The sequence below is a fragment of the Dipodomys merriami genome, unplaced genomic scaffold (assembly GCF_024711535.1).
Source record: "Dipodomys merriami isolate MVZ:Mamm:240054 unplaced genomic scaffold, mDipMer1.0.p SCAF_11, whole genome shotgun sequence".
Lineage (NCBI taxonomy): Eukaryota > Metazoa > Chordata > Mammalia > Rodentia > Heteromyidae > Dipodomys > Dipodomys merriami.
This window is the reverse complement of record NW_027202382.1, coordinates 20,795,050-20,822,523: the sequence shown is the minus strand read 5'-3', so window position 1 is coordinate 20,822,523 and position 27,474 is coordinate 20,795,050. Positions and strand designations below refer to the sequence as shown.

Genomic DNA, 27,474 nt, shown 5'->3' with positions numbered 1-27,474 from the left:
AACGTTTGTTTCTTAATGTTAGTGTCAAAATTAGAACATCACCTTCAAAGTAATCTTGGATTTCACTGTTGAACAAATAGCAGTACTTATGTTTCTGACTCAAAAACTTGAAACACAAAGTTGGTAAACATTTTGTAACTTCTCTTTATTGTACTAAGAAAAAAATCTGTATATCACTTACTCCTTGATAGATCCTAAATAGGCTGCAATTTTCTACATTCCAGATTGGCTACATTGAGCTTCTGTGACCCATGTCCACCATCAGACAATCTTTACAAGTAATGCAGATTTATATATGGGTTATTGGAAATAACTAGGAAAAATTCTTCATTATTCTTCCATGCCTGGGTATGAAAACACAATGATCTACTCACAATTCTGGCTGACAGTTTATGTGGGTCAACCATTCTGGCAAGCGATACTGTTTTACCTGACAATTGATCAATTCCAATCAAGTCAGATTAGAATATTACATTTTAAATAACCTTGGGTTGACATTATCCTGAAAATAAAAGGCCCAAGTATTTTTATCTACATCCAAACACAGATGAAAATGAAGTACTTTTACACTAATTAGACTAACTGTGATATGCTGAAGTGATACTAACAAAGCACAAACATAAGAGAAGAAAAAAAGCAAACACAAGCTGTCATCTCAAGATATAATTCTTGAAAAATAAATACCCAGGAAAATATGCCGAGGGTCTTCTATTTAGAAGTTACTCAGCCTGGTTTCAGGACTGGTATAAATTTGACCTAGAGAACACAGAACCATTTTGCAGGTGGTTCTATATTTACTTACTGCCTCTTCTGTAAGCACCCACAGCTTTCTGAGAGAATTGAATCCTACTCAGAATAAACTACTGGGAATCATCTTCCATTTCCTTATCGAAGGGAGGCATTGTCACTATTCACACAGCACTCAAGTTCCCTAAAATGAAATGTTCCCACAATGTAGTTGCTCAGAAGAGGTTCACTGAATTAGGCGTAGAATGACTCAATGGACAGGATTCTACCACACTAACACAATGCTCCACTCCCCACACAGTCCATCAAGCCCAGCTGTGTCTACTGCCCATTTCTACACAGAACTAACCATAACCAGCAGTTTTATTTCCATTGGCAGCTGCTTTAATGATTCAGACGTCCCCAGTTGTGCAGGTTTTCCAGGGATGTTAAACCATCTTTTCATATTGTTTGCGATTTGACTCCGTGAAGGAAAGGTAGATGTAATTCACTCACTGAAACCACTAAATACTCTCTTTCCTGTTCTTTACAGCTAAGGGTATACCAAGCCCTGAAGTGGAAGTTCACTGTTTGCAAAGATACTAAGCTTTCTAAAATGACTATATTTTGTGCTCAGGCCCATATCTAATTTATAATGAAAGTCATGGTTTCCCATCTTTTTTAAACAGATCATCTTTAAAATGCTTAAAAGGCATAAATGAGCTGTTATTCTCACCTACCAACATTTATATGAATGCTAATTATTCTGAAACAAGTGGTTTGAATGAACCTTAAGATATTTATGAGAGCATAAATTACAAGAAAAATAAGGTATCAAAATACTTTTAATTAAAATTATTTCATATGCTGTGATGCACATTTTATCATTATTGAGCATTCCTACCTTAATTTAAGTGAGCCTGATTTTAATAAGCTTATTCATCTCAAGATATAAAAATGGGATAATTATACACTAAGCCCTACAAAATCTTCAGAAAATATGATGTCAGTGAGAATTCAAAAGCTAAGAGTCAGACTGGAGGCAAAGTAAGTAAATTCCAAAGTTCTTTCAATGCTAGCAGTATAACACCTAGTTCTTTGTGTTGTGGCTGAAAATTTCTGTCATCAGGCTTGACAAAATTCATAAGCAAATCTAGAGGAATGCATAATATGATTTTTGCACATTACTATCTTAACTCAAAATGAATACACAGAATAGGGTATAGTTGTTTCACTGATTGATAGAGCTTGTATTTGCTATTTTTCTCAAAGGATTTGAAGAAGCCGGTAGTTTAAAATGCATGAGATGCAGTAGCAGAATATATAGGCATGTAAAACACAAACCAAGAAATTAAAACAAAAAAAGGTATCATATAAAGAGACTTTCTTCACATGAATATCTAAGTGAGCATTGTGTTTTTTGGTAAAGACAGTGGGGGGGGGCGTTAATCAGAACCAATTAAATTCCTAGAATAGGGAAAATATACGAGTTTTAAAAGAAAATTGGCAGGCAGTTTTCTATATATTATTTCTATAACAATTGCTCACAGAACATTTTATAAATAGCTAGTTTAGATGTTCGAGAAAAATGTTCTAATTTCCAATAAATGCTTTAGCAAACTTTGTTTTAGTAACTAGAATAATATAATAGAAAGTATAGTTTATCATGTGGATATTCTTTTATGGGTTAAGGAATAAAATCGTTTAATACAAGGGTGTAGAAGTGAGGTAGTTCAATCTAATTGAAAGAGAGAATGAACTCATCTTTGCCCTCAACTGCAGTATAACAATGCTCTCACAGACTTCTGACTTGTATGACACACTTTGTCTATATTCTGAAGCCCTATGCTTCTCAAGTGTACTTTGAGGTATTTTTATGGCATATGGAGTTTCTTTTTCCATTATCACAGTAGCTGGTATTAATTGGATGTGTGTGGAGTGCCTGCTAAGTGGCCACGTGACAATTCAAGAGTTCAGAAAGGCTTCCCATTCAAAAATTAGAGCATTCTCCCCTATTCAGATAATGGACACTAATGTTGATATTTGACCCATTCCCTACCCTCCACATATCACATAAGTTAACTCTCTCTTTTTTAATTTCCCCAAAACACAACAAGGGTCTTCATCACTTGTCACATTAACACAAAGAAATGGGTTAGAACATTTCCACCTAAAATCAGGTCCTGACTATGCGACAGTTGTCTATTTGGCCCAAGTAATACATTCACCAGCATATTAAACAAAAGACAAGCACTGTCATTTTATAGATTTTCTCTTTCTGCAAGTGCTGACCCTGGTAGCTTTTACTAGGTGCTTCATCTTATTTGTTCAGGAGTGAAGACTTTTGCTTTGTTATTGCGCTTACTGCTTATTGCTTTGTTTTGTCTTGTTTTCATATTCTCACAGACCAAAGATTGAAAGTGAGGGAGAGGGCTGGAGATAGAACTTTTAATTTATTTATTTCTCACTCCTGGTCTGTGATATGTCTACTCTACTAATTGCTAGGGGGGGAAAGGGGTAATGGAATTTTTATTTCCTATAACCCAGCATGCTGGAAACTATCACCCAGTTTTCCGCTGTTTATTGTACATTTTTTAGTATCATAAGCAAGTTTGAGGGAATGACAAACAGGTAAACTTTCTGTACCATCTAAGGAAGAGAGAGTCACATTATTTCTTTATGTAAAACAATCAAATCAAGTTTCCTGAGTTTGTGAAACAAAGATACGTAGAAACCACAAATGCATTTGAGACAGTAAATGCTAAGTTTGTGTGGTGCATGTCTTTGTGTGTATGTGTACTTTTGTTTGTAATACTGAAAAAATTACCCTCATTCAAACCGTTTCCCTAAATGATACTTTAGTGAGTTCATGACAATCTAGAAAATACCAATTAATCTGTCCAAAACTTCCTAAGAAAACTCTAAGTACCTTGTAAAGCCAAAAGACAAGATGAAAAGAATACCGTAGTACCTTGAATACTTTTCAGGGAGCACCCTTTGAGCCAGTAGTCTGTGGCTCCTAAGCGCCTTTTCTCATGATGGAAATTTTGTGATGTCCACTTTACCAGAACTCTGTCTTGTGCATAAAGTCTATGACATGCGTCAGCACTGAGTAGTACTCTAGAAATTTCTATTCACTGAGCTATTCCACAATACAAATTAGCACTTTCATATTACACATAAATTTCAAAAAAAATTTCTAAAATTTTCATCCCATGATTTAAATAAGAATCATGAATACTGAGAGAACTACCAAGATTCATCTAAGCAAGATATTCTAAATGAAAGAAACAAACATTTATACATATGCATCACTTTTAGATGCATTTTGCTTTAACATTATGTCAAATACAAAAATAAACAGATATTAAGTGTTCTATTTAGTTTTCCAGTTAGCAAATGTAGTTAAGGTATAGAGTTTAAGAAATCACAGCACTTGAGAGCTTGAGGAAGGATGATTGCAAGTTTGAGACAAACCTGGGCTACATAACAAGACCTTGTTCCACTTGCTCCCCCCTCCCATTCCTGGCATATACACATTAAAAATAAACCAGAGAGGTTGAATTTAAGATCTTGGGCAAAGATTCTTACCCACTTATATTGGACATAACTTAAGATATAGTTTAATATATGAAAAACCTCAGCTGGGTACCAGTTGCTCACATTTCTAATCCTAACGAGGAGGCTGAGATTGTAGGACCGTGATTCAGACCAGCCCAGGCAGAAACACCTGTGAAACTTCATCTCAACAGTAGAAAGTGGGTGCAGTCGTATACAGATAACATCCCAGCTACTGTGGAAAACAAAAATAGGAGAACTATGATCCAAGTACATACATGGACAAGAATGGAGACTACCTCACAAATAACCAGAGGCTAAAAGGAACAAATATCTGGAGGTACTGATCAGCTGTAGAGTCCTGGCCTCACAAGCATATGCCCTAAGTATAAACCCTGCAGGGAAAAAAAGCAGTTTTCATATGTTTTCAACAGTTTTCATATCAAATGAGATGGGTACATAATCAAATAAAGTATAAAGTGTAAAGAAATGAGACATCTAAATAGTTCAGAGTTCTGGACTTTCAAAGGCATGACACTGGCATTTCATTAGCTCTGATGTAGCCTTCATGTGGACTGGAACACATCACAGGAGTACTTGGGAGAACAGGAGGGTGAGGGAGAGAAGGAGGCAATTTGGCAGCCTCTAGACTCTTCCCTCTTTCTACCTTGTGACACTGCCACACAGAAACCAGCACCTAATACATGAGTTCTGGAGACACACTCAAACTATATCCAAATCATAACATTAGGGAACCATGATTCATATAGTAGAAGGTATTATGTGGAGTTTATTCACATTAACTCTCTGCAATTCTTCCCTCTCTTATGATGGCTTCTTATATGCTATAAGAGCAATTGTGTTAGAGTGCTCCGAATGAAAGTTAGAGGTGTTTTTCTATAAATAAAATGTGGGAATTTCAGAACATTGGCACTCTAATATCTATTTTGGCTCCTTGGAAATGTAGTTGCTTATTTTCAGGTTTCTACATGTGTCTGAAATATGAGACATTGTTGGGAAATGCCTTGCTAGATTAGTTATGAATCACAACTAATTTTTTAATGAGATCCATCATTTTTCTGTTAATACTTTTCAGATCTGTGGTTTCTATTGTCAGGTAGATGAGGATTTGACATGTGGGATTGTAATTGATGTTTATGTAACTCATGACTGACTTTTTATCATAGGTGATTACCAAAAGCTAAATTTCCATGTTCATTCTTTTTAACTGTCTAGATGAAATTACGTAGAACTAATATGCCATAAACAATCACTCCTCTATTGTTAAGTATTTCTAATCCTTTCTAGTTTTTTTTCTGCAATGTTTGAATTATGCTGCTGCAAATATCTTTGCCTCTACTCATTTTTTGTTTTCTTTTTAAATGTCCTTTTTGTTTGTACTTTGAATGTTGGTACTAATTTCAACAAATTGTTTCTCCTTATCAGAAGGGAACAAGAGTTATATAAGAGTCTGTATAACTTAGTAGTTGGGCGTGATATGGATTACTTCCTAGAAAATAGGTATATCCTTATTTTTTCAAAGCATTAACAATGTAAATTTAAGTAAATGCCTAATGTTCTTATGTGACTATATTTAGCTATTTAATCTAGCTGAAGTATGTTCTGTTAAAAGTAAGTTCAATGTTGATAGAAAAGCATTTAAGAAGTAATAACTAAATGACAGTATTTTCCATACCTTTATGCCTATGGACAAGAATTGTCTTTTGAAATATGACCTAATACATGTATATTCTTCTAATTATTTATTTTTAATTATACAATTGTTCTACAATTAAGCTAGACAGAGTGATTTAACTTGAAGGAGGGCAGTCTATAGGATTGAATTCTTGACATTCTCAGGTGTTGAGTAGACATTCATACAATTCTAGCACAAATTTTTCTTGCTGGTTATATTTTCAAGATCCAGAGTTGAGAAAGAACATTTTTTTACTTTGCTTTGGAATCCTTAAACTCTTGAGGGATTTGTTGCATTGTCCTTTGCAGGATTGTAAATTCATTAATAGATGGATCAGGACTTACTTCTGATCTTATGAAAAATATATTCAAATGTTTTATTAGATAGTTTCATAACCAGAATGAAATGGTGCATAGATTTGTTAGTTACTTGGAAACTGAATGCAAAGCCCAAAGGAAAAGCTGGTATCCTGCATCTGGTATCCTATATATATAACTATCAATACCTTTACTAGTAATTGGAGATGGTGATTTGTACCTTTTTTCTGGCCACACTCTTTTTGAATAAAAGTAATGCATTCTGGCACTGGAAAAAGATACCAGTTTTAGAAAATCTATAATAGCAAATTCAGACCCCATGATGGAGAGACTGATAAACCAGGAAAATCACAACCTGATTTAAAAAGCAGCAGGGAACTAGAAGAGAGACTTAAAGAGTAAGATTGGATAGCTGGTATGATAGAAAAGAAAGATTGCTTTTGCCAAAGACCATTTTCTAAACTCCACAGAAACATGACAGTTCTGCTCACCTGACAAAGGACTTCCAAAAGAAGCTGTACCAAAGCTAGAGAAAGCTCAAAATGCCCAATTAGGAAAAACAAATGGATATTAAGGCAATATAGCCATTATAAACAAATGGGAATTGAGTATTTCCACTAGCAGAAAACTTCAACCATTAGCTTAAATGACATTAAATGTCAGAATAAAACTACACTTGGAGCAAATCTATAAGAAAAACTGCCTATACAATCCTCATTCCTCCAGTTGCTTCTCTGTTTTTATTGTTATAAAAGAAGTGGGATTTGAGTTCTGCCTTCAGCTATGGAATGTGGTGCTATGGAGTCCATCTTTTGACTCTGCTTTAAGTATCAGCTATTTGTATTGATTTAAAACAATATAAGTATATTAATATGTTTACCTTTTTCTTACCTTAGACAGAATTTGAAAAATGATCTACAAAAGTCCATTAAGGGGGGCTGGGAAGGTGGCTCAGTGGTGCTTGCCTTGCATGCCTGAGGCCCTGGGTTTGATTCCTCAGCACCACATAAGCAAAAAGAAAAAAAAGCTGGAAGTGGCGTTGTGGCTCAAGTGGTAGAGCGCTAGCCTTGAGCTGAAGAGCTGAGGGACGGTGCCCAGGCCCAGAGTTCAGGCCCCACGACAAGACCCCCCAAAAAAGTCCATTAAGCTCTTCAAAAGAGAGTATGACCCTATTTCATAATATAGTAATTATTATTATTCATATCCTATATTATCCAAAGCAGTACCAGCATTTTTAATGGATAGAAGTGTTCTCCATTGTGTTCTTGGTAGAGTTACATGTAACCATAAGCTACCACTGTTTATACTGGCTCAGTCTGGCTCAGTCTTCTGTCCGTGTGTATACTGTAATAATGGTACTGTTATGTGTTGGAGTGAACAGATTATGAGGTAGTTAACCCAACAACAGACCTCCAAAAGAAAATTCAGGGATATTATTGAATATCAATATCTAGGTAACTAGAACTCATTTCAAACAGTGGTTCCACTCATGAAAGTTGTAGTGCATCCATGAGATCTTCTTCCTTCCTCCTGCATCAACTGTAGCACTAGGACATGGCAAGAAAATGATACTCTAAAAATCCTTCAATACTTTGATAGACAGCTGTCTTGTCTTTTTGGAGGGGTTGGAGGGGGTCCGGTCATGGGGCCTGAACTCTGGGCCTGGGCGCTGTCCCTCAGCTCTTCAGCTCAAGGCTAGCGCTCTACCACTTGAGCCACAGGGCCACTTCCGGCTTTTTTCTTTTTGCTTATGTGGTGCTAAGGAATCGAACCCAGGGCCTCATGCATGCAAGGCAAACGCTCTACCACTGAGCCATCTTCCCAGCCCCAGTTGTCTTGTCTTTAAGAACATGGAAGAGCCAGGTGCCAGGGCTCAAGCCTGTAATCCTAGCCACTCAGGAGGCTGAGATCATAGGATCACAGTTCAAAGCCAGTCCGGGCAGGAAAGTTGGTGAGACTCTTAGCTCCAATACACCACCAAAAAACCGGAAGTGGCACTGTGGTTCAACTGGTAGAGCGCTAGCCTTGAGCTGAAGAGCTGAGGGAAAGCACCCAGGCCCAGAGTTCAAGCCCTACAACCAACAAAAAAAAAGAGCTAGCTTGCTCTAGATAGATAGATAGATAGATAGATAGATAGATAGATAGATAGATAGATAGATAGACAGACAGACAGACAGATAGATAGACAGACAGATAGATAGATAGATAGATGGAAGGAAGTGGTTCCACTCTTGGAAAAAGTCAAAGCTCCTCTAGAAATGAAGTTTTCTGCTTCGGTATAACATTCCAGACCCATCATTCAAAATTATCCAGATTTTCATATATAGAAACTTTCTAACATTCTGAGTATGTGGTTGCTGCACAAAAACCCTAAGAGAAATAAATGTGAAATATTTCCAATGACATTTAAATGCAAGGTAGGAGTCATTTCATATATGATGACATGTGGCCCAGGAGAAATGGAAAATGGTCATGATCTGTATCTATTGGTGTAGTAAGAAACCATTTCCTATGAACTCTTTAACTCCTAAAACTTTTGGAGTATTCATTTATGCACTCTGAGAAATAATGAATAGTAAAAGATCTTTATGGTTATATTTATCCCCGTACATATATCAAAGATGGTCATCGAGGCCTGGCCATAATTCTACCCACACCCCATGATGGATATGAAGATGAAAAGAACATGGACTTGAAAGAAGAGCATCGAATCTATGTTTGCACCACAGTTCTCAGCAAACAACTGAGGATAACCAACATGACATCTAATCACCTATAAAATACAGGGGGTAGTCCTTCATGAAATGAAGAGAAGGTGCATGAGAAATTACCAGGCTTGTAGAAGTCAATCAAGACGAAAGCGCTAAAATCAGGAAGAGTTCATACTTCCTGAACACACATCTTCTGAAAGTCTTTCCTAAAATATCTTTCTGAAGTTCTAAAGGGTATGTATTAGAAACAAAATATGTTTACAGATACAAGACATGAGATCCAGAAAGGCAGAGCGCTTTGAGAAAATTCTAAACTCTTTACCCTGTAGTTACAAAATGAATACTACAAACTGGGCATTAAAGAAAAAGTCCTTTAAAAATGCCACATGTGTGATGGATGGGATAAGGTACATCTCTTACATAAACACTGGATTGTAATGATTGTACAAAGAAAGGGGGTGGAAAGAAAGAGGAGGGGGGAGAAGAGGGAGGAAGGAAGAAAAGGGAGGAAAGGAGAGAGCCATGTTACCCTTTCTAAGTACTACTGGAGTTCCCTGCAGTGAGGTTTAGGAAAGAAATCAGGAAATCTGAACACTCAGCTAATAACCCTGGTGGATGTTGAAAAGGCCAGGCACTTGTCACAACTGATAACTCATTTTCCCAACAGCTGGAATCAGGACAACATGATTTTTTTATAGCAGAAAGGCAAGCAGCTATTGGCAGTTTCTAATTCATAAATAGGTAACAACTCTGGCCCGGATTTGATTTCCAGGGTATAATTGATCATGTGGTAAAAATAAGACATTTTCCTTTGTACTTTCCAACATAAGAAAAAAGCCTAGACAATAATTCGAAATAGGCAAGTTATACTCATTTTTGCTTCCTTTTTCCCACCCATCTGCTTAGAATCTAGTGCCCCTTTTCTCCTATTCCCAGTCCCTCTCATTTCCCAACTCATCTGCTAAGATCTCACATGGATCACATATACAGTCTTCCTGGAATGTAGAAGCCACTCACAATGAAAATTGTAAAATAATAATGATTTTATAATTCTTGTACATCTGAACATCTCCCTTAAAGTCTCCCATATCCCCAAATTCTTTTATAATGCATAAGGAACTCCTTAAACTCCCAAATTCTCCACAAGATATGCATTTTATAATGATTATAATAAAATAATGTATAGTAATGAATGATGGACTAATAAGCCCATAACTATGAGTTGTTTATATTTTTAAAATGTTGTTACATCCATTTTAAGTGTGGATCACTGTTACAAAGATTAAGACCATGTTTCAAGGTATTATGATAAATAAGGGCTCAAATTCTGCTTTGTTGAAGTGGCCTATTGTTATTTGTTTGCTAGATTCATTTCTTCCTACATTTTCAACAACCTTCACTCCCTTTTTGTTGGCTTTTATCCAGAAATATTCCCATTTTTTAAAAAAAGGTGTTTGGCAATAGAGATAAAAAAAAGTTGGTATGGGAGGGAGAATAATTGGGATTCTCCAATAGCTCATTTTTCATCTAAATAGTGACAAATAAAAACATACATAGTCACAACCGGCCCATAATTTGGGCCAGTTAGTATCACTGCCATTTATTAACAAAAAATAAATAAAGGCAGATGAGTACAACTTAAAATCTGTCAGGAAGTAGAAGAAAATAAAGGATAATTTTCCAGACAATTATAAACACATAGCAAGATGTCTCCCATTTCTGTGGTACTTGAAAAGGCTTTCAGGAGTCTACACACTGCCGTGTTTATATAAGCAACTGTCAAGTCTGTCACCACAATGATGGTAGAAAAGACGGAACTCCAGCTTTGGGAGACTAAATGTCATATCCTCAGGGAAGCCATACTGAGAAGAGAATCCAGATTTCTAATCCCCACAGCTCTCTTCCCTGGAGCACCTTCTGGGCCACTTCCAGGATTTCACAGCTTTTAGAGCAGCCATGGCTAGCATCAGAACACACAGATGTGCACAAAAGCACATTTTAAAATGAACATTTGGATTTGCTTTTTGTGTGAATCTCCTCCGACACTGGTTCTTAGATCAATAGCTCTCATGTTGAATCACATAAGAAACAAACCTTCATCTTCTCTGGGCGAGACAATTTTGAAATTTGACTGATTCTTGCTACTAACAGCACAGCTGGGATGAACAAAATTTTGAAGCGATACTACTCACTGTGTGATGACTGTTTAAAACTCAAAGTCCTACTTTTTAGAATGAAAATGCTCATATTAACTTACTACAGTTCTTATGGGTGGTGATGCTGTCTCTTACACACATGATTTTAAGAGCCTCATATCAGATCTTGCTAGTTTCTACTCTTGCACTGTTTCTGTCTACTGTCAACTGAATAGGTCACATGGGCCTGTTACAAAATTATTCCACCCTCCACTCTTCCACTGGCTCCTTTAACCTTATGCCTCTCAAGCTACTCAGAAGAGAAGGCAAAATTTCTCATCGGCTTCTACTGTCTGCCATCTTATGGCCACTTGGCCTGACTTGCCAGTGCTCACCCTGTATCATTTTGCACCAGCTTCCATTGAGTCCTTGCTATTCCTGAGATATTCAGAAACACTCTCTCAAAGCCCTTGGACTGGCTGTTCACACACACACACACACACACACACACACACACACACACACACACACACACACACACACACACACACACACACACACACACACACACACACCCCTGGAAGTTCTTGCCTTGTACATCCTTTTACATCTTTATCCAAGAGAGGCTTTCTTATCTAAAATTACAAATCACTCTCCTCCTCCTACTTCCTGTTTATTCCTTTATATTTCTCCTTGGCACCAACATGTCCTACATGTACTTAATCATATGTTATATTATTTGTCTCTCCTACTCAAGTATAAACTCATTAACATGTTGTTGAAGCATTAACTATGTGACTTTGTGAAAACTAACAAGACTCAATTTTTCTTAAGCAGAGTTTATTTACCTACTTTTAGTACAGCCCTACACCAACATTTGACACAACTCCTGGAGCTTTAGTAGTTTGGTGTTGAATTGATACTTTGAACATTTTGACCTCTGGAGGCAGGGAAAATGGAGAAAAGATGGAAAAAGGGAAAAGTAAACAGAAGTATGAGAAAGAGAGAGAAGAATCATATCAGATGTTTAACCACAGAAACATGGAAACAGAGAACCAGGCAGCAAAAAGAAGACAAGAAAAAAAATGCATCTGAATTGAAGAAACACAACAGGAAGAGCTGTTCTTTCCTGTTCACTCAGCATTCTCAACATTAAACTTTAGGTTTATCATGAGCTGGGGCCCTACAACCCTCAGAACTTTACTGTGAATGACCATATCAGTGAAGCCATTCTCTCAAGGTCATGGTTAGCCTACAGACTACAGGATGCCTTCAGATATTACATCAACCAAGTCTCCATCACTATTTTGTGGTGGGCTTCATCTGTACACTTGTGTCAAGTATTCTGATGACCACTCTGAGTCATGATCATCACTGGGAATACTGTGTACTCTTGTATGCTCAAACACAGACAAAATACACATCCCTAACCATACAGAGTAGATCCCAATATTCCCAATACTCAAAGAGTGGCATCTTTAGGAACAAGAGGGAATTGTGAGCAGGCTTTTCCCCATACACTCCATGCTATCTCAGGCCTTGGGGACCTGGAGGAGAGAGAAAGCTTCTCCTGATTTAGCTCCAGCTTTGGTTTTGATTTTGCCCTCCTTGGACTCTTCAATTTTTCCTTTCTGGCACCTCAGTCTTGCAAAAAGTATTTTGGACTGAGGAAAACTTTGCAACCTGCTTGGGTTTTTGGTTGCTGTTGTTTTTTTTAATTTAGCAGGAGCGTCTTCATCCCAAGGATTTAAACCAAGATAGAAACTTTTGCTCATGAATCAAAACAACTCTCCAGAGCTAAAAGCTAGCTGCATTTGCATAATAATTTAACCAGCACAAACTGCAGGGCAAGGTCAGGTGAAATAAATTGCCAAGGTCATCATTCTCTGGAAGTGGTATTGGATTTGGAATTGCTGATTATGAAATATATATATATATATATATATATATATATATATATCCTTGTAAATAATACTATGACAAAATAAAGTTAATCTAGTACGTGTGGAAACCACAAGCCTGCCTTTAACTCTTCCCTTCCTTGTTCATGGAGGAAAATATTAGATCACATACCTACGGACCCGCTCCCCTCGCCATGGGAACAAAAGAACTTACTAGAAACTGTCACCTGCGGATCTCTTGGTCTATACTAGGAACTAGAGTTGACTGCGTTGCAAAGTCTAACAGTAATCTGAATCCCCTTAATTTCTTGAACAAACGATTGCCTGGGATTTACTTTGGTTGAATTCTAAGAACCCGAACACTTAAGAATCCTTTAAAAAAAAATGCAAAGGTCCACATGCCAAGAGTTGAAAAAAAAAACAGGAAAAGAAAAAACGAAAGGAAGGAAGCTAGCTGGAGGAGGTGGAATGTGTAAATAATTCTTGCTTTAATACCCTTAACTCAAAAAAAGCCTTTCAAGGGGCCCCAGGAGAGGAGCTCCTTAAAGTCACAGCCTCCTGGCGCCTAACCCGGGGATCCACTGGATTTCAGATCCTTCCAGGCGCGAGTGGGAATTCAGAATTCTAGCTTTGGGATGTTGCTGCAAACGGCGGACTCCCAGCCTTAGCGGGAGGAAGACGTTCCCGGGGGGCCGCGGGGCGGGGGTACGGGGAGGTGGGGGTATACTTCACCATCAGTGAGCGTTTAGCGCAGCCAAGCGACCGCCAGGCGCCAGGGCTCAGCAACAGGGAGGCGTCGGTGGAGGCAGGCGGGGAGAACTTTGGCGCTCGCTCGCTCGCTCGCTCTCAGCGGAAGAGCCACCCTTTGCTGGCCAGTCGCGTCCACTCCTCCGAAGGAGCGAGTGGCGCTGACGGCTGGGGGAGGAAAGAACCCGAAAGCAAAGCCAGAGAGGAAGCAGGGAGGGAAGAAGCACCATGAAGCCAGCCCTGGAGGAGGAGACCGCGAGGGGGTGGCCGACGGCAGCGCCGGGCGCCTTGGGCTGCTTCTTTGCAGCACCCCAAGAGTGAACGCCCTCTCCGACGCCGCACCCCAGGCGGGGAAGAAGAAGTGGATATCGCCTAGGTTGGGGGGTGGAGGGGAGGAAAAAAAATAGAAAACAAAAAGGGAAAGAATCGAACCAAGTAAAGAGCCTTGCTCCTCGGTCACTGCTGCCTTCCTTTGGAACTCCCGCTGGCTGCCCCGGCTCCTCGTCCGGGCTGGACGCAGTGGCCCAAGGCGCCCTGCAGATGGGGCGGGCCGGGCACAGGCGCCCCAGCCGCCGCGGGTGACAGGCGCTGGCTCCCGTCTGCTCCGCTCGCCCAAGGGACCTGGCGGGCAGAGGATGCCAGGCGGAGCAACCTGGCAGCGGGATCGGAGACGATCGAGGGCCCGCTAGGTCCTGCGTGGATGGCCAGGAGACCGCCCCAGTCGGTGGGTCCGTTCCACCGCGTCGGGTGAAGCTGCGCACGGGACCTGGAGGAGGAGGAGACCCCCCCCCCCCGGCGGCGGCTGCAGAGAGAGGGGTTGAGCCGGGGCGCGCGCGGGAGGTGGCGGTGGCGGTGGTGGGGGGCGCACTTTCTCCCTGCGGGTCTCAGTAATGAGGAGACTGAGTTTGTGGTGGCTGCTGAGCAGGGTCTGTCTGCTGTTGCCGCCGCCCTGGGCACTGGTCCTAGCCGGGGTGCCCGGCTCCTCGTCGCACCCGCAACCCTGCCAGATCCTCAAGCGCATAGGACACGCGGTGAGGGTGGGCGCGGTGCATTTGCAACCCTGGACCACGACGACCCCGCGCGCGACCAGCCGCGCTCCCGACAGCAGCCGGGCCGATGCCCAGAGGGATGAGCCGGAACCAGGGACTTGGTGGCCCCCGGTGCCCTCGCAGGGCACACACCGGTTGGGGAGCGCTCTGCATGGCCGGGGGCCACCCGGTGCCCGGAAGCCAGACGAGGGCACTGGGGCTGAGACGCTATGGCCTCGGGACGCCCTCCTGTTCGCCGTGGACAACTTGAACCGCGTGGAAGGGTTGCTGCCCTACAACCTGTCTTTGGAAGTCGTGATGGCCATCGAGGCGGGCCTGGGCGATCTGCCGCTTCTGCCCTTCTCCTCCCCTAGCTCGCCGTGGAGCAGTGACCCTTTCTCCTTTCTGCAGAGCGTGTGCCACACCGTGGTGGTGCAGGGGGTGTCGGCGCTGCTGGCCTTCCCCCAGAGCCAGGGCGAGATGATGGAGCTGGACTTGGTCAGCTCTGTCCTGCACATCCCGGTCATCAGCATCGTGCGCCACGAGTTTCCGCGGGAGAGTCAGGTGAGAGGCGTCTGGGGAGTCCAGGCCCCAAGATGGGGAGGTGGGGTGGGGGGAGAGGGGGAAGGAGGAAAGGGTTTGGGTGACTTCGGGAGGAACTTAGGCTTTATAACTTTGCTCGCGCTGAAGGATTGCAATGGCTGAAGGATCGATCGGTCCGGGTTGTTGGATGGCGTGACCTCGGTAGAAAGTAGAAGGAAACATTTTCAGAGAGATGGAAATGAAATGGGAAGTGGAGGGGGTGAGGTGTCGCGGATGAATGGAAGAAGTAAGGAGAACAGGCGAAAAATCATGATGTTCCCATCAGCTTACTGAGAGGAATCTAACTGAGTGTATGAGTGAAGTAGAAATTGGAGTTCAGGACCCTGGAGAGCGATGGGGGGAGGGGACTAGAACATGGAATGGGGGTGTGGGCACCTGGCTTCCCAGTAGGATCCTAGCCCAGCCCTCCCCCAGGAGCTCTGAGAGCACGTGACAGAAAAGGCAGTGTCTGCCCTCTGGCTCAGGAGGTGGCCTCAGCCTCGGGCCAGAGTGTACAAAGTGCTTGGTTTGGAAATTCTACAACTACAGAAGCCATAGCTGCAGAGTGGTTCAGAATCTTGGATATTGGAAAGTATTAGAAATAGCACCGGAGAACCTTAAAAAAAAATGCTGAAGAGACTCGTTTGAGGGGTGTTTCTTTGTCCCTGCCGTCTTCCTACATGAAGGGGGATTGGAGGCTGGTATGCAGTTGCTTTGCTTGATCTTGACTGCTCTCATTATCTAAGAATAAAGGAATGCAACGAGTTAATTTCCTAAGGGTTAAACAAATCTTAAATATATTTCCAATAAAAAAAAAAGTTGTTTGTGAACTTAACTGTTGAGAAGAAACCATGTGGAGATAAATAGTTGAAGAAGAAAAAAGATAAGGGGCCCTTTTGAGCAATAGCTTTACTTTTATCATAATATCAAGTGGCATTAAGTCTAGCCACAAAGTATTTGTGGAGCAAATGGATAATTGACACTGGTCCCACTGTAAACACTGAAAAACTGAAGAAAGTTTTGACATTTCCTAAACCCCAGTCAGTGTTCTAGTAGAAAAGCCAAGAGTTCTGATTCTCAATCCTTTTCACACTGTCCATTTAGTTAGAAAAGTATTTTTTAATCTCTCTACTTTCACTTCCTATATGTGTTATACAGATATAAAAGCTACAATGAGAAGTGAGCATAGAATCTATGCCAAAATTATCAATGCAGCACCAAAGCTTTCTTTTTCTAGAAAATTGAATCTTACACTTTTCATGTAGAGAAAGGCAAGTGCAAATTACTTTTAGTTGCCTGAAAGACTCCTATTTAAGGAAGGGCCAAAAAGGCTTGATCTACAAGGCAGCTAGTTAATTATCTAACTAAGGAATTATCTAAAATATCAATTATCTAAGATACTTCTGCCATCCAAATCTGAAAGGAGGCCTAGAAAACGTAGATGTACCGAGTTGCCACTGACCATTGTGTGATAAACATGAAATTGCATCCGTAAGGTGAGCATCACTATTAATACAGGTGAAGAATTCGACCTAATGAGATGCAAGAGTCAGCATCACTGGCTTCTTTCTCATCACTGTTTCTTTATTACCTAATACTTCAGAAGTTGCCAATAACAGTCACAGTTTCCAGACTCCTTTCCATTTGCAGATTGTTTGGCACACATCTTAAATAGCAAGTATTTTTTCCCCATATTAGTGTTCTTTAGCTATCAGGGAAATCGTCTGTGTTCCATGATGGATGGATGGGTGCAGTCCACAGCACATTACAACAAGGGGATGAGAAAAGCCATGATGCAGCTTCTAGAATCAGCAAACTTCAAAGCTTTAAGACCACTAGGGGGGATGAAGTCTCTCAGGGACAGCCCTTACAAGCTGACTATAAAATAAATCCTCAGCCAAGTGTACTGACTTGTGTATTTCAATACAGAAACATATCTTAAATAGTGTTATAACAGTTACTTTCAGGGTGCACATTTGGAAAAGGAGCAAATATATTGTACAAATCTGACCTAGTTCATTTGATTCCTATATTTTCTTTCATCTCCCCTTGGGTTTCAAATTCAAACAGATCTGACTTGTCTTGCTGTACTTTTACTGTATTTACATGTTCTATTTTATATTGAAAATGTCCTACTCAATGTCAAGTCACTATAATACATAATTCTAGCAATGACCATCATGTACTTGCAGCAAAACTGATAGCTGAACTTCCCCTTGCTTCCCCTGAGAGGTACACCTCTCTCAAACACAGTGATGTGATTTTTAAATAAAAAAGGATGTCAAAGTCACTTTACACATTAAATAAAATGACTTGATATATCCACTATCCTTGGAGTCTACTGCCAGTGACCCAATTTGTTGGTTGTATCAGTGCCTGAATGAATCAATTATTTTGAAAAAAAGTGGAGTTACCCACAAGTGACATCTAATTGTGTCCCTTATTCAAATGAGTCAGAATTGCTGGACTAAAAGTAGCTACAACTGTCTTCTCTCACTTTCTTCTTGGCTGTTAATTTCTCCCATGTGATGGTTTTAATTAATAAATAATGGCTTGCATCAGAGCTGTTAAATAAAAGAAGATACTACTGGGATTATCAAACCATTGAGAAATGAGTAATAGTTCAGTTAAGAACACTAGTTATTCAAATAGATGATCATAAGCTTCAAAGGAACCAAAGTCCTTTAAAAAGGGAAATTCACTAAAAGTTAAGTTAGTTAACTTTACATAAATCTATATAACTTCAAATGTATAACTTTCTCTATATATCGTTATCTATGTTCCCAAAGTGGGAATATGTCACCACATAAGAAAAGTTTAGTATAACATTACCTATCAAATGGATCAAATACATTTCCATCTTAAAACTCCTGACTGCTACCATATACTCAAATGTCCACCTGACCTTGACCCACCTTAGTGAAAAAAACCACTTCTTACTTTTAATTATTCCATTCCTTTGACCTTTGATGCTACATAGGAACATAGTTGCAACTGCATTTAAATTACATTAAGTTCCATGAGCTGTTCTTTCTTTCTCTTCCTTTGCCAAACTACTTTTTCTCCTAATAGTTTTAGTTTATTCAAAATTAATTCCTGCTAAAGTAGTGACAGATATACCTTTTTACTAAGATATCTATGCCATATTAATTCCATATTGGTTCTATCAGGCAGAGTTAAGGAAATAAAATAATTGGTGTAGATTCAAACCTATGCAATTCAAATGTGGTTGCACTGCTACTTCCAATTCTTGTTGGTTTGTCTGTCTCAGAAAGCCCTATGTGATAATTAACATGTTTTTTTTCATACACATGTAACTGTTTCAGATGGTCATTTTCTCTGAAAATACAGGGCTGAATATAAATCCTCTTTATTACAATGTTGCTAGACAGCTCTACCTTTGCTCTTAACTAGGGACACAACATTGGTAGTGTTAAATGATGTAGGTGCCTCAAGAGGGGACCAGAAAAGATCATTTATTCTTAAGATATCTGCTTTCAACTGTGTTGGTTTTCCTTCCATTGGACTGCTCTATGCAATTCTCTTGGGAGAAAGTAGTTCTCTGCCATTTGTGATGAAAGGCTGATGGTAGTAGCACCTAATGGCTGTCAACTTGAAGATAAATATTTTCAAATTAAATGTCAAGCGAAGCAAAACATTTTTCCTAGGAATGATCTTTTCCAGATTCCTCTTGAAGAACACAGACTTGGGTTATTTGATGGATTGTTGTTTTTTTTTTTTCCAATTCGGCAATTTCTTTGCATCACTTATTTAATTTCCAGATAAGTAGAGCAGTAGAGACTAGTAGATACCATTTATGGGGTAACTGTCTTACTTATCAAACTTTTCTTTACATTTACCACAATACTATTGGATATTCATAAGAAATAATTTTGTTATTGATTTTCCTCCTTATATCTTAAAAGCTGATTTATATTTGAATCAGCTATCTGAACACTAAATTTAGTGTCCAATACTTTAGCGTTTTATCTTCCAGTGCTGCAGAAGTCATGAGGGATTTTGTACCATTTCCCAAATATCCCCAGTCAAATTTCAACCACATTGGTTTAAAGAGTAGAATACAATTCCAAGTTTATGAAATAATGGTCAAAAACAGTTCCAGTCTACCTCTGTGACCACGTAATTTTGTGTAAATGACTCTGATTATCTAATCTTTTTAAGCCAAGAAAACATTCCTTGCCAAACGAAGTCACTTTATAAATCAAATGAGAAAGTAAAAATTACATTGTATAATTTTATATTGCTAGCCACACAGCTAGTGGAAAGATGTTGGTCCTGCACCAATAAGAATAAATCTATGCCAAGCAAGGTGGTAGACGTCTATAATCCCAGCTAGAGGCTAATGATTTCAAGTCTAGCCAAAGACAGACCTCATTTCAAAACAAAAATCAGTAAGTCTTAATCCTTCTCTCATGGTCAATTTCTGATCAAAATGAGGCATGATTTGTATCATAACATGAATCAGCTCTCTACTTTTCTGCCTGTAGATCTCATTTTCCCCCTCAGAATAAAAAAAGAATAGGTTTCTAAGCATGTGGCAGGCTTGCTCCCAAAAGAAGATAGGCAATAGTACTGTACCTGTATCAATGATAATCTCTACTTATTTTACACATAACAGTGTTTACAGAACCTTAGCAATACCCATAGAAAGTACTGTGAAGTATCCAAGGTTTTTGAGAATTCTTAGTTCTTCCCCTGGTCACAAGTTTCTTTTACAAGTAAATTACCATTCATTAGATTGTAGACATGACAAAGTGTATCCTACCCCAGACTTCCATTCTGCCAACTGTACCATTATGCACTTTGATATCTTCAACATTGTTTTTAACAGTACATCTTTTTTTTTTGTCGGAGGTGGGGCTTGAACTCTGGGCCTGGATGCTGTCCTTCAGCTCTTCAGCTCAAGGCTAGTGGTCTACCACTTGAGCCACAGCACCACTTTTAGTTTTTGAGTGGTTTATTGGAGATAAGAGTCTCATGGACTTTCCTGTCCAGACTGGCCTTGAACTGCAATCCTCACATCTCAGCCTCCTGAGTAGCTAGGATTACAGGCATGAGACACTGGCGCCTGACTTACAACACATCTTTCTTGATAAAGAAAGCAGAACATTGATTCATGCTGAAATAATTTCCTTGTCTCATAATACCACAATAACTATCTCTATTGAATGTTAGGATTTTCATTGTATAGCCAATGAAACTAGAAAAATTATAGGAAAGGGTTGGGCTGGTGGAGAATGATGAAAGGTATGTCATTGATCGAGATGTATTGAACTTACAAACTGATTCATTGAATGGTAACCTTTCGTTGTGTATAACTACTTAAAGATAATTAAAATAGGTTGAAAACAATTGCAAACCAACTACACTGAGTACCATTGCCCTATGCAAGTGTGTGGTAGGGTTCTTATAGCCTCTCATGTTAGAGGCACCACTAAATGTGGGGAGGAAAAACTCCATTGTCTCTTACTTTTGTTTACACTAGTGTCATATTCAGAGATCAAAGCATTAAAATGTGATATTGAATCTATAAAACTAGGCATGAAAACAAATATCTCTCAGCATCTGCCACATTGCTTTGAGATTCTAAATTTTGACATCTATTCATTTCTATCTGGACCAATAAAAGAAGGAAGTGACAGAGTGATAGAAGGAAGAACAAGCATGAATCTGTGGGAAAGAGTAAATTCATTTTTGCTGTGGTAGGCAAAATCATGATCTACCAAAGATGTCCACATCCAAACCCTTTAAACCAATGGGCATGTTAGCATCTATGGCTAAAAGATCTTTGAAGATGAGTGAGATACTCTGGAGTAACGAGGCTCAAGGAAACAATGAAGTTCTTTAGAATGATGCCAGAAGAGTCAGAGAATATGCTGATATGGTAAAGGAAGCAGAGATTGCAGTGTTATGCTTTTAAGACAGAGAATGGGGCTATACACCAAGGAATACAGGCAGCCACTATGAACTAAAATAGGCAAGGAAATGGATTCTCTCTTCACAGGCTCTCTTCACAGCTCACCCAATGCTTTAGGTCATTGTAACTGACTTCAGATTATTACCTCCAGTCATAGAAAAGAAAAAGGCTGAGTTGTATTAAACCACTAAATCAGTAGCAATTTGTAAAAACAAGATATTCTTTCCTACCTAGACTTGTGCAGAAAGGACATGACAAAAAAGATAGAAGGTGACCGGCCTACCCTTGCTTGAAAAGGCCAGTTCTGCTTTAGCTTATGTATTTTACAGCTGGAGAAGAAAAAAAAATCAAGAGAGGATAAGCTTGGGTTCCTGTCTTCTAAGGTATAGCAAATTATTCTACTCACTACTAATCATGACTTAATTGATGTATTAGGATGTTCTGCTGGAAAGACAGACTCTAACTCAACATAGATAGAAGGTCCAGTTGTTTCCTATCTTTCTGTATTAACATAACCAACTGTGGCTTTTTATTAACCCACAGTTTAACTGACAGTAAATAGGGTTGCTGCATACTAAGGCTTAGAGAGAAGGAACAGCCATAAAACAAAAGGGCTTTGTTTCATTGAATGCTGACTGTGATAAGTATTTGATACTCACAACTTTGGAGGACTTTTAAGTGTCATTATTTCTTTAATTACAAATGTCATGTAGATTCACTAGTACACATAGCCATACATGCCTGCAGATAATACTCAGTAACATTTTTGTGTATTTTATTCTCTGAATTAAGGGAAGATCCTTTTGTGTCTCTAAGAGAGCATAGGCCTCAAAGAACAGGAGAAAAAACATTAAGAGAAAGTCAATTTAAAAACTAATTTTCTGAACAGTGTGAGTTAGCCTAGCTGTCAGAGCTTGGTCATGATAATGTCCAAGTTAGTGACATTTCTCTATTAAATGTGGGATTTGCCTGTATATTTGTGGTCTATTTTTGTATTTTCACAACTCACTTAGTGAATGAATCTGCTGAATTCCAAGGACTTGTATATTTCAGAAACCTTCTTAAGGAGTTACATAGAAGTAGCTTGTCACTACTCTTCTCTCATTTAGGGATAGTTGGGGCTGGGAAGGTGGCTCAGTGGTAGAGTGCTTGCCTGGCATGCATGAGGCCCTGGGTTTGATTCCTCAGCACCACGTAAGCAGATAATGCCAGAAGTGCCGGAAGTGGCGTTGTGGCTCAAGTGATATTCAAGCACTAGCCTTGAGCTGAAGAGCTCAGGGACAATGTCCAGGCCCAGAGTTCAGGCCCTACAACTGGGGGGCGGGGGTGGGGAGAGGGGGAAGAAAATTCATTTAGAGATAGTCATTAGCTGAACTTACTTCATAAGTGTGTTCTTTCAAGCACTTTGATGGCTACACACCTGTCTGCAGTCTCCTGGTGGTTTTCTTTTTCCTCTTGTATGTTTCTGTTTTTGTTTCTGCATTGAAGGCCTTGACAAACAAAAGGAGGACTAATATGGTTAGATTAAAAATGATATTTGGATAAAGTTAAATGTACAGCCTGTCTTTATCAAACAGACTCACAATCTGACTCATTTGTGGAATATATTTATTCTGTTTCAATCATAAGTTTCTAACAGAGCTAACATTAAACAATTGGCTTCTTTATGTTATGAATGCAATGGGCGCAAACCAACATATAGATATATGTGAATATAGAGCCAGACACCCACACATTAAGGTTATCATGTTAGTGCACACCTTGCAATTCGCATATTTTTTTAATGCTTCAATGCTTACTTTAAGAAGAATGATTAAAAAGAAACAACACCTGAATAAATCCACTCTGCTTTCACCTGGCCAAAGACACAGAGAGCCATCTAGTGGTGTCTGGAATATAGCTATAAGTAGAAGCATCCTGCAGATCCCACCTACTAGAGCAGCTATTTATTAATTTCTTAGTCTTCTGACAGTGGGGAATCTATGTTAATCAATCAAAGAGAAGATCTTTGCTGCCTTCTATTAAGAAGATTAAACAAACTCTGCTGCTCTGCCAGCATTTTTATACTTATAATTGTATTCCATAAAGCAAGATATCTTAAAGTGAGGGTCCAGAGGAGTTCAGAGAAAGATACTGAAGAAATTTACTAACTTTAGACTGGATCTAGGTACCAGTGGCTCACACCTATATTCCTATCTACTTAGCAGATCTGAGCATATTGGTTTGGAGCCAGCTTGGGCAGAAAAATCCTCCAGACTTTTATCTTCAAATAACCAGCAAAAGATAGAAATGGAATCATAGCTCAAGTGGTAGAGAGCCAGTAGTATGCAAAAGTCAAGGCTATGAGTTCAAGTACAAGTATAGGAGGAAGAAAAGGAAAAAGGAAGAGAGGAAAAAAGGAAGAGATGAGAGGAAGCAGGGAAGGAGGAAGAGGAGAAAGGAAGGAGAAATATGTACTCGTTATTTTAGTAATATTTCTTCCTCTTTGATTTTTTTTTTTATTTTGTCGGTCGTGGGGCCTGAACTCTGGGCCTGGGTGCTGTCCCTCAGCTCTTGAGCTCAAGGCTAGCACTCTGCCATTTAAGCCACAACTCTACTTCCAGCTTTTTCTGCTTATGTGATGCTGAGGAATGGAACCCAGGGCCTCATGCATGCAAGGCAAGCACTCTACCACTGAGCCACCTTCCCAGTCCCCCACTTTGATTTCTATTGCAACATAAAAAGATATGTTAAGCAAATCACTTCTTTCATTTACTTTTTATTCCTATTTATAAAGCAACATTCCTTGTAAAACTATTGGGAAAGTTAATAAAACGCCACAATAAAATTTAAATCATTCCCAAATTCACCAAAGAACTAGAAACATGGATACAATGTAAATTTGAGGTCATACTATTTTACCAATTTTCTTTTTAACATGCATTTTAAATATTTTCCCATGTCCTTAATATTTTCCCACTATTTGTAATGACTATACACTCTGCCTTTGAATGAATTATTGCAGGATTTATGTACATCGCCACTGTTGTTGAAAATCAGGAGCTTTTATTTCATTTAAAAATACTTAATAGTTTAATGTATAGAATTTTACCAAAATGTTATCTCCTGGCATTCTTGTAGTTGTTTTTATTATAGAACACCTTCTACTTGGATTCCATGACCCCATCATGGATTTCCCCCTTTGTTCCCTATGCTTTCGTCATCTTTCACTGATTATGGTTCTTGTCTTTGGCCCATTGTAATAATAACCATAGTGCTGTTTTTTTATATGAGATTATATTCTAATAGGGTTACTTACACTTCAATTAATCAAAAATGACTTTAATTCAGCAGTACATTGCTCATGTGTACAAACCACATGTGGAGTCTTCACAGGGCTGGAGGCTACTATATTGAGCAAAGCAGACTAAAAGCATTTCTGTTCTCCATTGGGCATGACGACAAAGGAGGTGCAAATGCAAGAAAGAGAAACCACGTGAAACTCAGAAACAGGGAGTGTTACAGTTTGAATAGGAAAGCCGCCCCTCCCCCCCACACACACACTTTATTTGTTAAGATAATGGTATTCTCTTGGAAGTTGTGGAAACTTTAGGAGATAAGCCTAGCTTGAAGCTGACCACTGGGGTGTGTCCTTTGGGCCTGTATCTTGTCTCCAGCTACCCCAACTTCTGCTTTCTGTCTGCCATGAGGCAAAGTCTCCTCCACCACATACTCCCACTCCAGTATCCTAGAACATGGGGCCAAGCAACCACAGACTGGACCAGCTGAAACCATGATCAAAATCGATCTTTCTTCCCTTACGTTGTTTCTGTCAGGTACTCGGTCACACTGAAGTGATAAAACTGACCTAGTACAGGAATCGTGTGACAAAATCATACAATAAAATCAACAGAACAGATATGCATGTGAAGACCAGGTCTGTATCATTGCAAAATGATATACAGTTATTTCCTTTTCCTTCTTCAGCTTTGCTCCTGCTTCACACTTCACATCTGTTCTATCTTTCTGGATATTAGTTTCTTCCCTTGCCTACCCTTAAGTTCTACACAAATATGCTTCTCACCACGGGATAATTTGATTTGGTAATTCAAATCGAACTGACTACATTTCTCTTGTTCTGTAGTTAAAATTCTCCAGATATCTGATGGGTTCAACCTCTATAAACCATTTCCTTTCTATCACAAGTTACATGTCCTCCTTCCTTAGCTGAGTCAGCAATGATCAGAAACCTGAGCTACATTCTCAACATAGCCTAAGAATCTAGCAGTAAACAAAATGCCAAAGCTTCTGCTCCCAGAGAACTCACATTGTAGCAGGGGAAACAGATGACAAGCCGTGCAAACACATATATACATAACATTTTATTATTAGACAGAGACAAGTAGAGTAGAGAAAAACAAAGCAGAGAGAAGGAGAATATAGTTGTCTGAGGAGTAACCTTTGAGCAGCAGGTTCAGTGAGAAGCAAGCCATGCAGTTTCTGAGGTAAGTAACATTATAAGTCATAAAAGAAAAAAAAGGCAAAAATGTAGCCATGAATATTGCAACCAATATTTGCAGGCATGAATATTGCAACAAATATTATCCTTCGTACCATCCATGACATGATTTGTTAGTAGACATAAGTTCAAAGGAGGCAATAATAAATAGTGAGTCAGTAAATACATCTTGTATAGTTACAAAACATTTCCCAAGATTTTAACTCCCAAGTTTCTCTCTTTACAGGAGGCAAGAACAGGAATCTCTAACTAGATTTTCTAGTTATGTCTCCAAGTCTCACCTTATGCACTAAATAATTGAGGTCACCTTAAGATAGTGCTTGCTCTCACCTATAATAAATCTTCTCATAACATGTTTGAGTCATCCCTTTTCTCTTCACCAGACTCTCTCATTTTCCATGATGTATCTCTCATATTCCTATCCTTTCTTCTTAATTTATTATGTCTGCTCACCAACATTTAAATTTTTTAATTATCATTCAGTACCATCATTTTTAGTAATCTGTAAATCTCTAGTTTCTTTCCACCAAACCATGCTGCACACTGCTGCTACATATAACTCCCTAAAACAACTTACCTTCATTCTTTTGCTTAGTCATTCAATTCTTATCAAATATACTTCCGTGGCTTCAAGCCACTTACCTGCTCAAAACAATATTTTACTATGTAGCAGTCTTTCTTTTTCCATGTCCCAACTCTCCAGTAAGATTAAAGGCACATGTTAATAACAATATGTATATATGATATCATATATATCATATATCAACATATCATAATAACAATATATTATTACAATAATATTTCACAAAACTGAAGTTGGGTACATTGCCTTTAATAATATCCACTGGGGGGTGGGGAACAGCTGTGTTAACAAATGCTAGGAAAACTGGATATCCACATATAGACACAAAGCTAGATCTATGTCTCTTAAGCCTATATAAGAATCAACTGAAAATGGATCAAAGCCTTTAACGTAAGACCTAAAATTTTGAAACCACTAGAGGAAAACATAGAGGAAACACTTCAAAGGATAAACAATGACTCTGAGTAGGACTCAAAGAGCTGAAGAAATAATAGCAAGAACTGATTAAAGTAATAGCATTAAATTAAAATGTTCCTGCACAACAAAAGAAACAATGGACAGTGTAAAGAGATAGCCTACAGAATGGGAGGAACGTCTTGGCTAGATATTCACCAGACAGGGAATTAATAACTACAGAATATAAGAAAATTAAACAGAAGCAAAAATTAAAAAGAAGCAAATAATCAATACATGGGCAAATGACCTGAACATACAATTTCCCAAGAAAAATCTAACTGAGCAATAGTTCAGAGAAATACAAATCAAAACTAGAGTAAGATCCCACCTCACCCTAGTCAGAATGTTATTCTCCAATAAACATCAGCAAGGATGTGAGGGGAAAGGGACCTTTATACACTGCTGGTACAAAACAAGAGTGGTATAGCCACGATGGAAATTGTCATCAAGGTCTCAAAAAAAAGCCTAAAAGACATAACAAATATATGATTCTGCTGTCCTATTTCTGAGCATATATCCAAAGGAGTACAACTCAGCATATAGTAGAGATACCTATACACTCAAATTTATCATACCACTATTTCTGGTAACCAAGATA

General features: G+C 39.1%; 1 protein-coding gene and 1 long non-coding RNA gene across 3 annotated transcripts in view; one reads left to right on the top strand and one right to left on the bottom strand.

Moving 5' to 3' along the window:
- Positions 1-14,581: 14,581 nt before the first annotated feature.
- Grin3a (glutamate ionotropic receptor NMDA type subunit 3A) overlaps positions 14,582-27,474 on the top strand; it is a 146,204-nt gene continuing 133,311 nt past the window's right edge. Inside the window, exon 1 of the mRNA XM_070010951.1 lies at positions 14,582-15,383. Coding sequence (XP_069867052.1) covers positions 14,682-15,383 — 702 coding nt within the window. The 5' untranslated portion in view covers positions 14,582-14,681. The remainder of the gene's footprint in view (positions 15,384-27,474) is intronic.
- Positions 15,290-27,474, bottom strand: part of LOC138819467 (uncharacterized) — a 125,935-nt gene continuing 113,750 nt past the window's right edge. Inside the window, exons 2-4 of one of the 2 annotated variants that reach the window (XR_011369449.1) lie at positions 22,719-22,829; positions 16,018-16,142; positions 15,290-15,559 (exon numbers count right to left, since the gene is read on the bottom strand). This is a non-coding gene — a long non-coding RNA (uncharacterized lncRNA). Of the gene's footprint in view, positions 16,143-22,718; positions 22,830-27,474 lie in introns of both variants that reach the window. The other variant, XR_011369447.1, reaches the window with a different exon arrangement.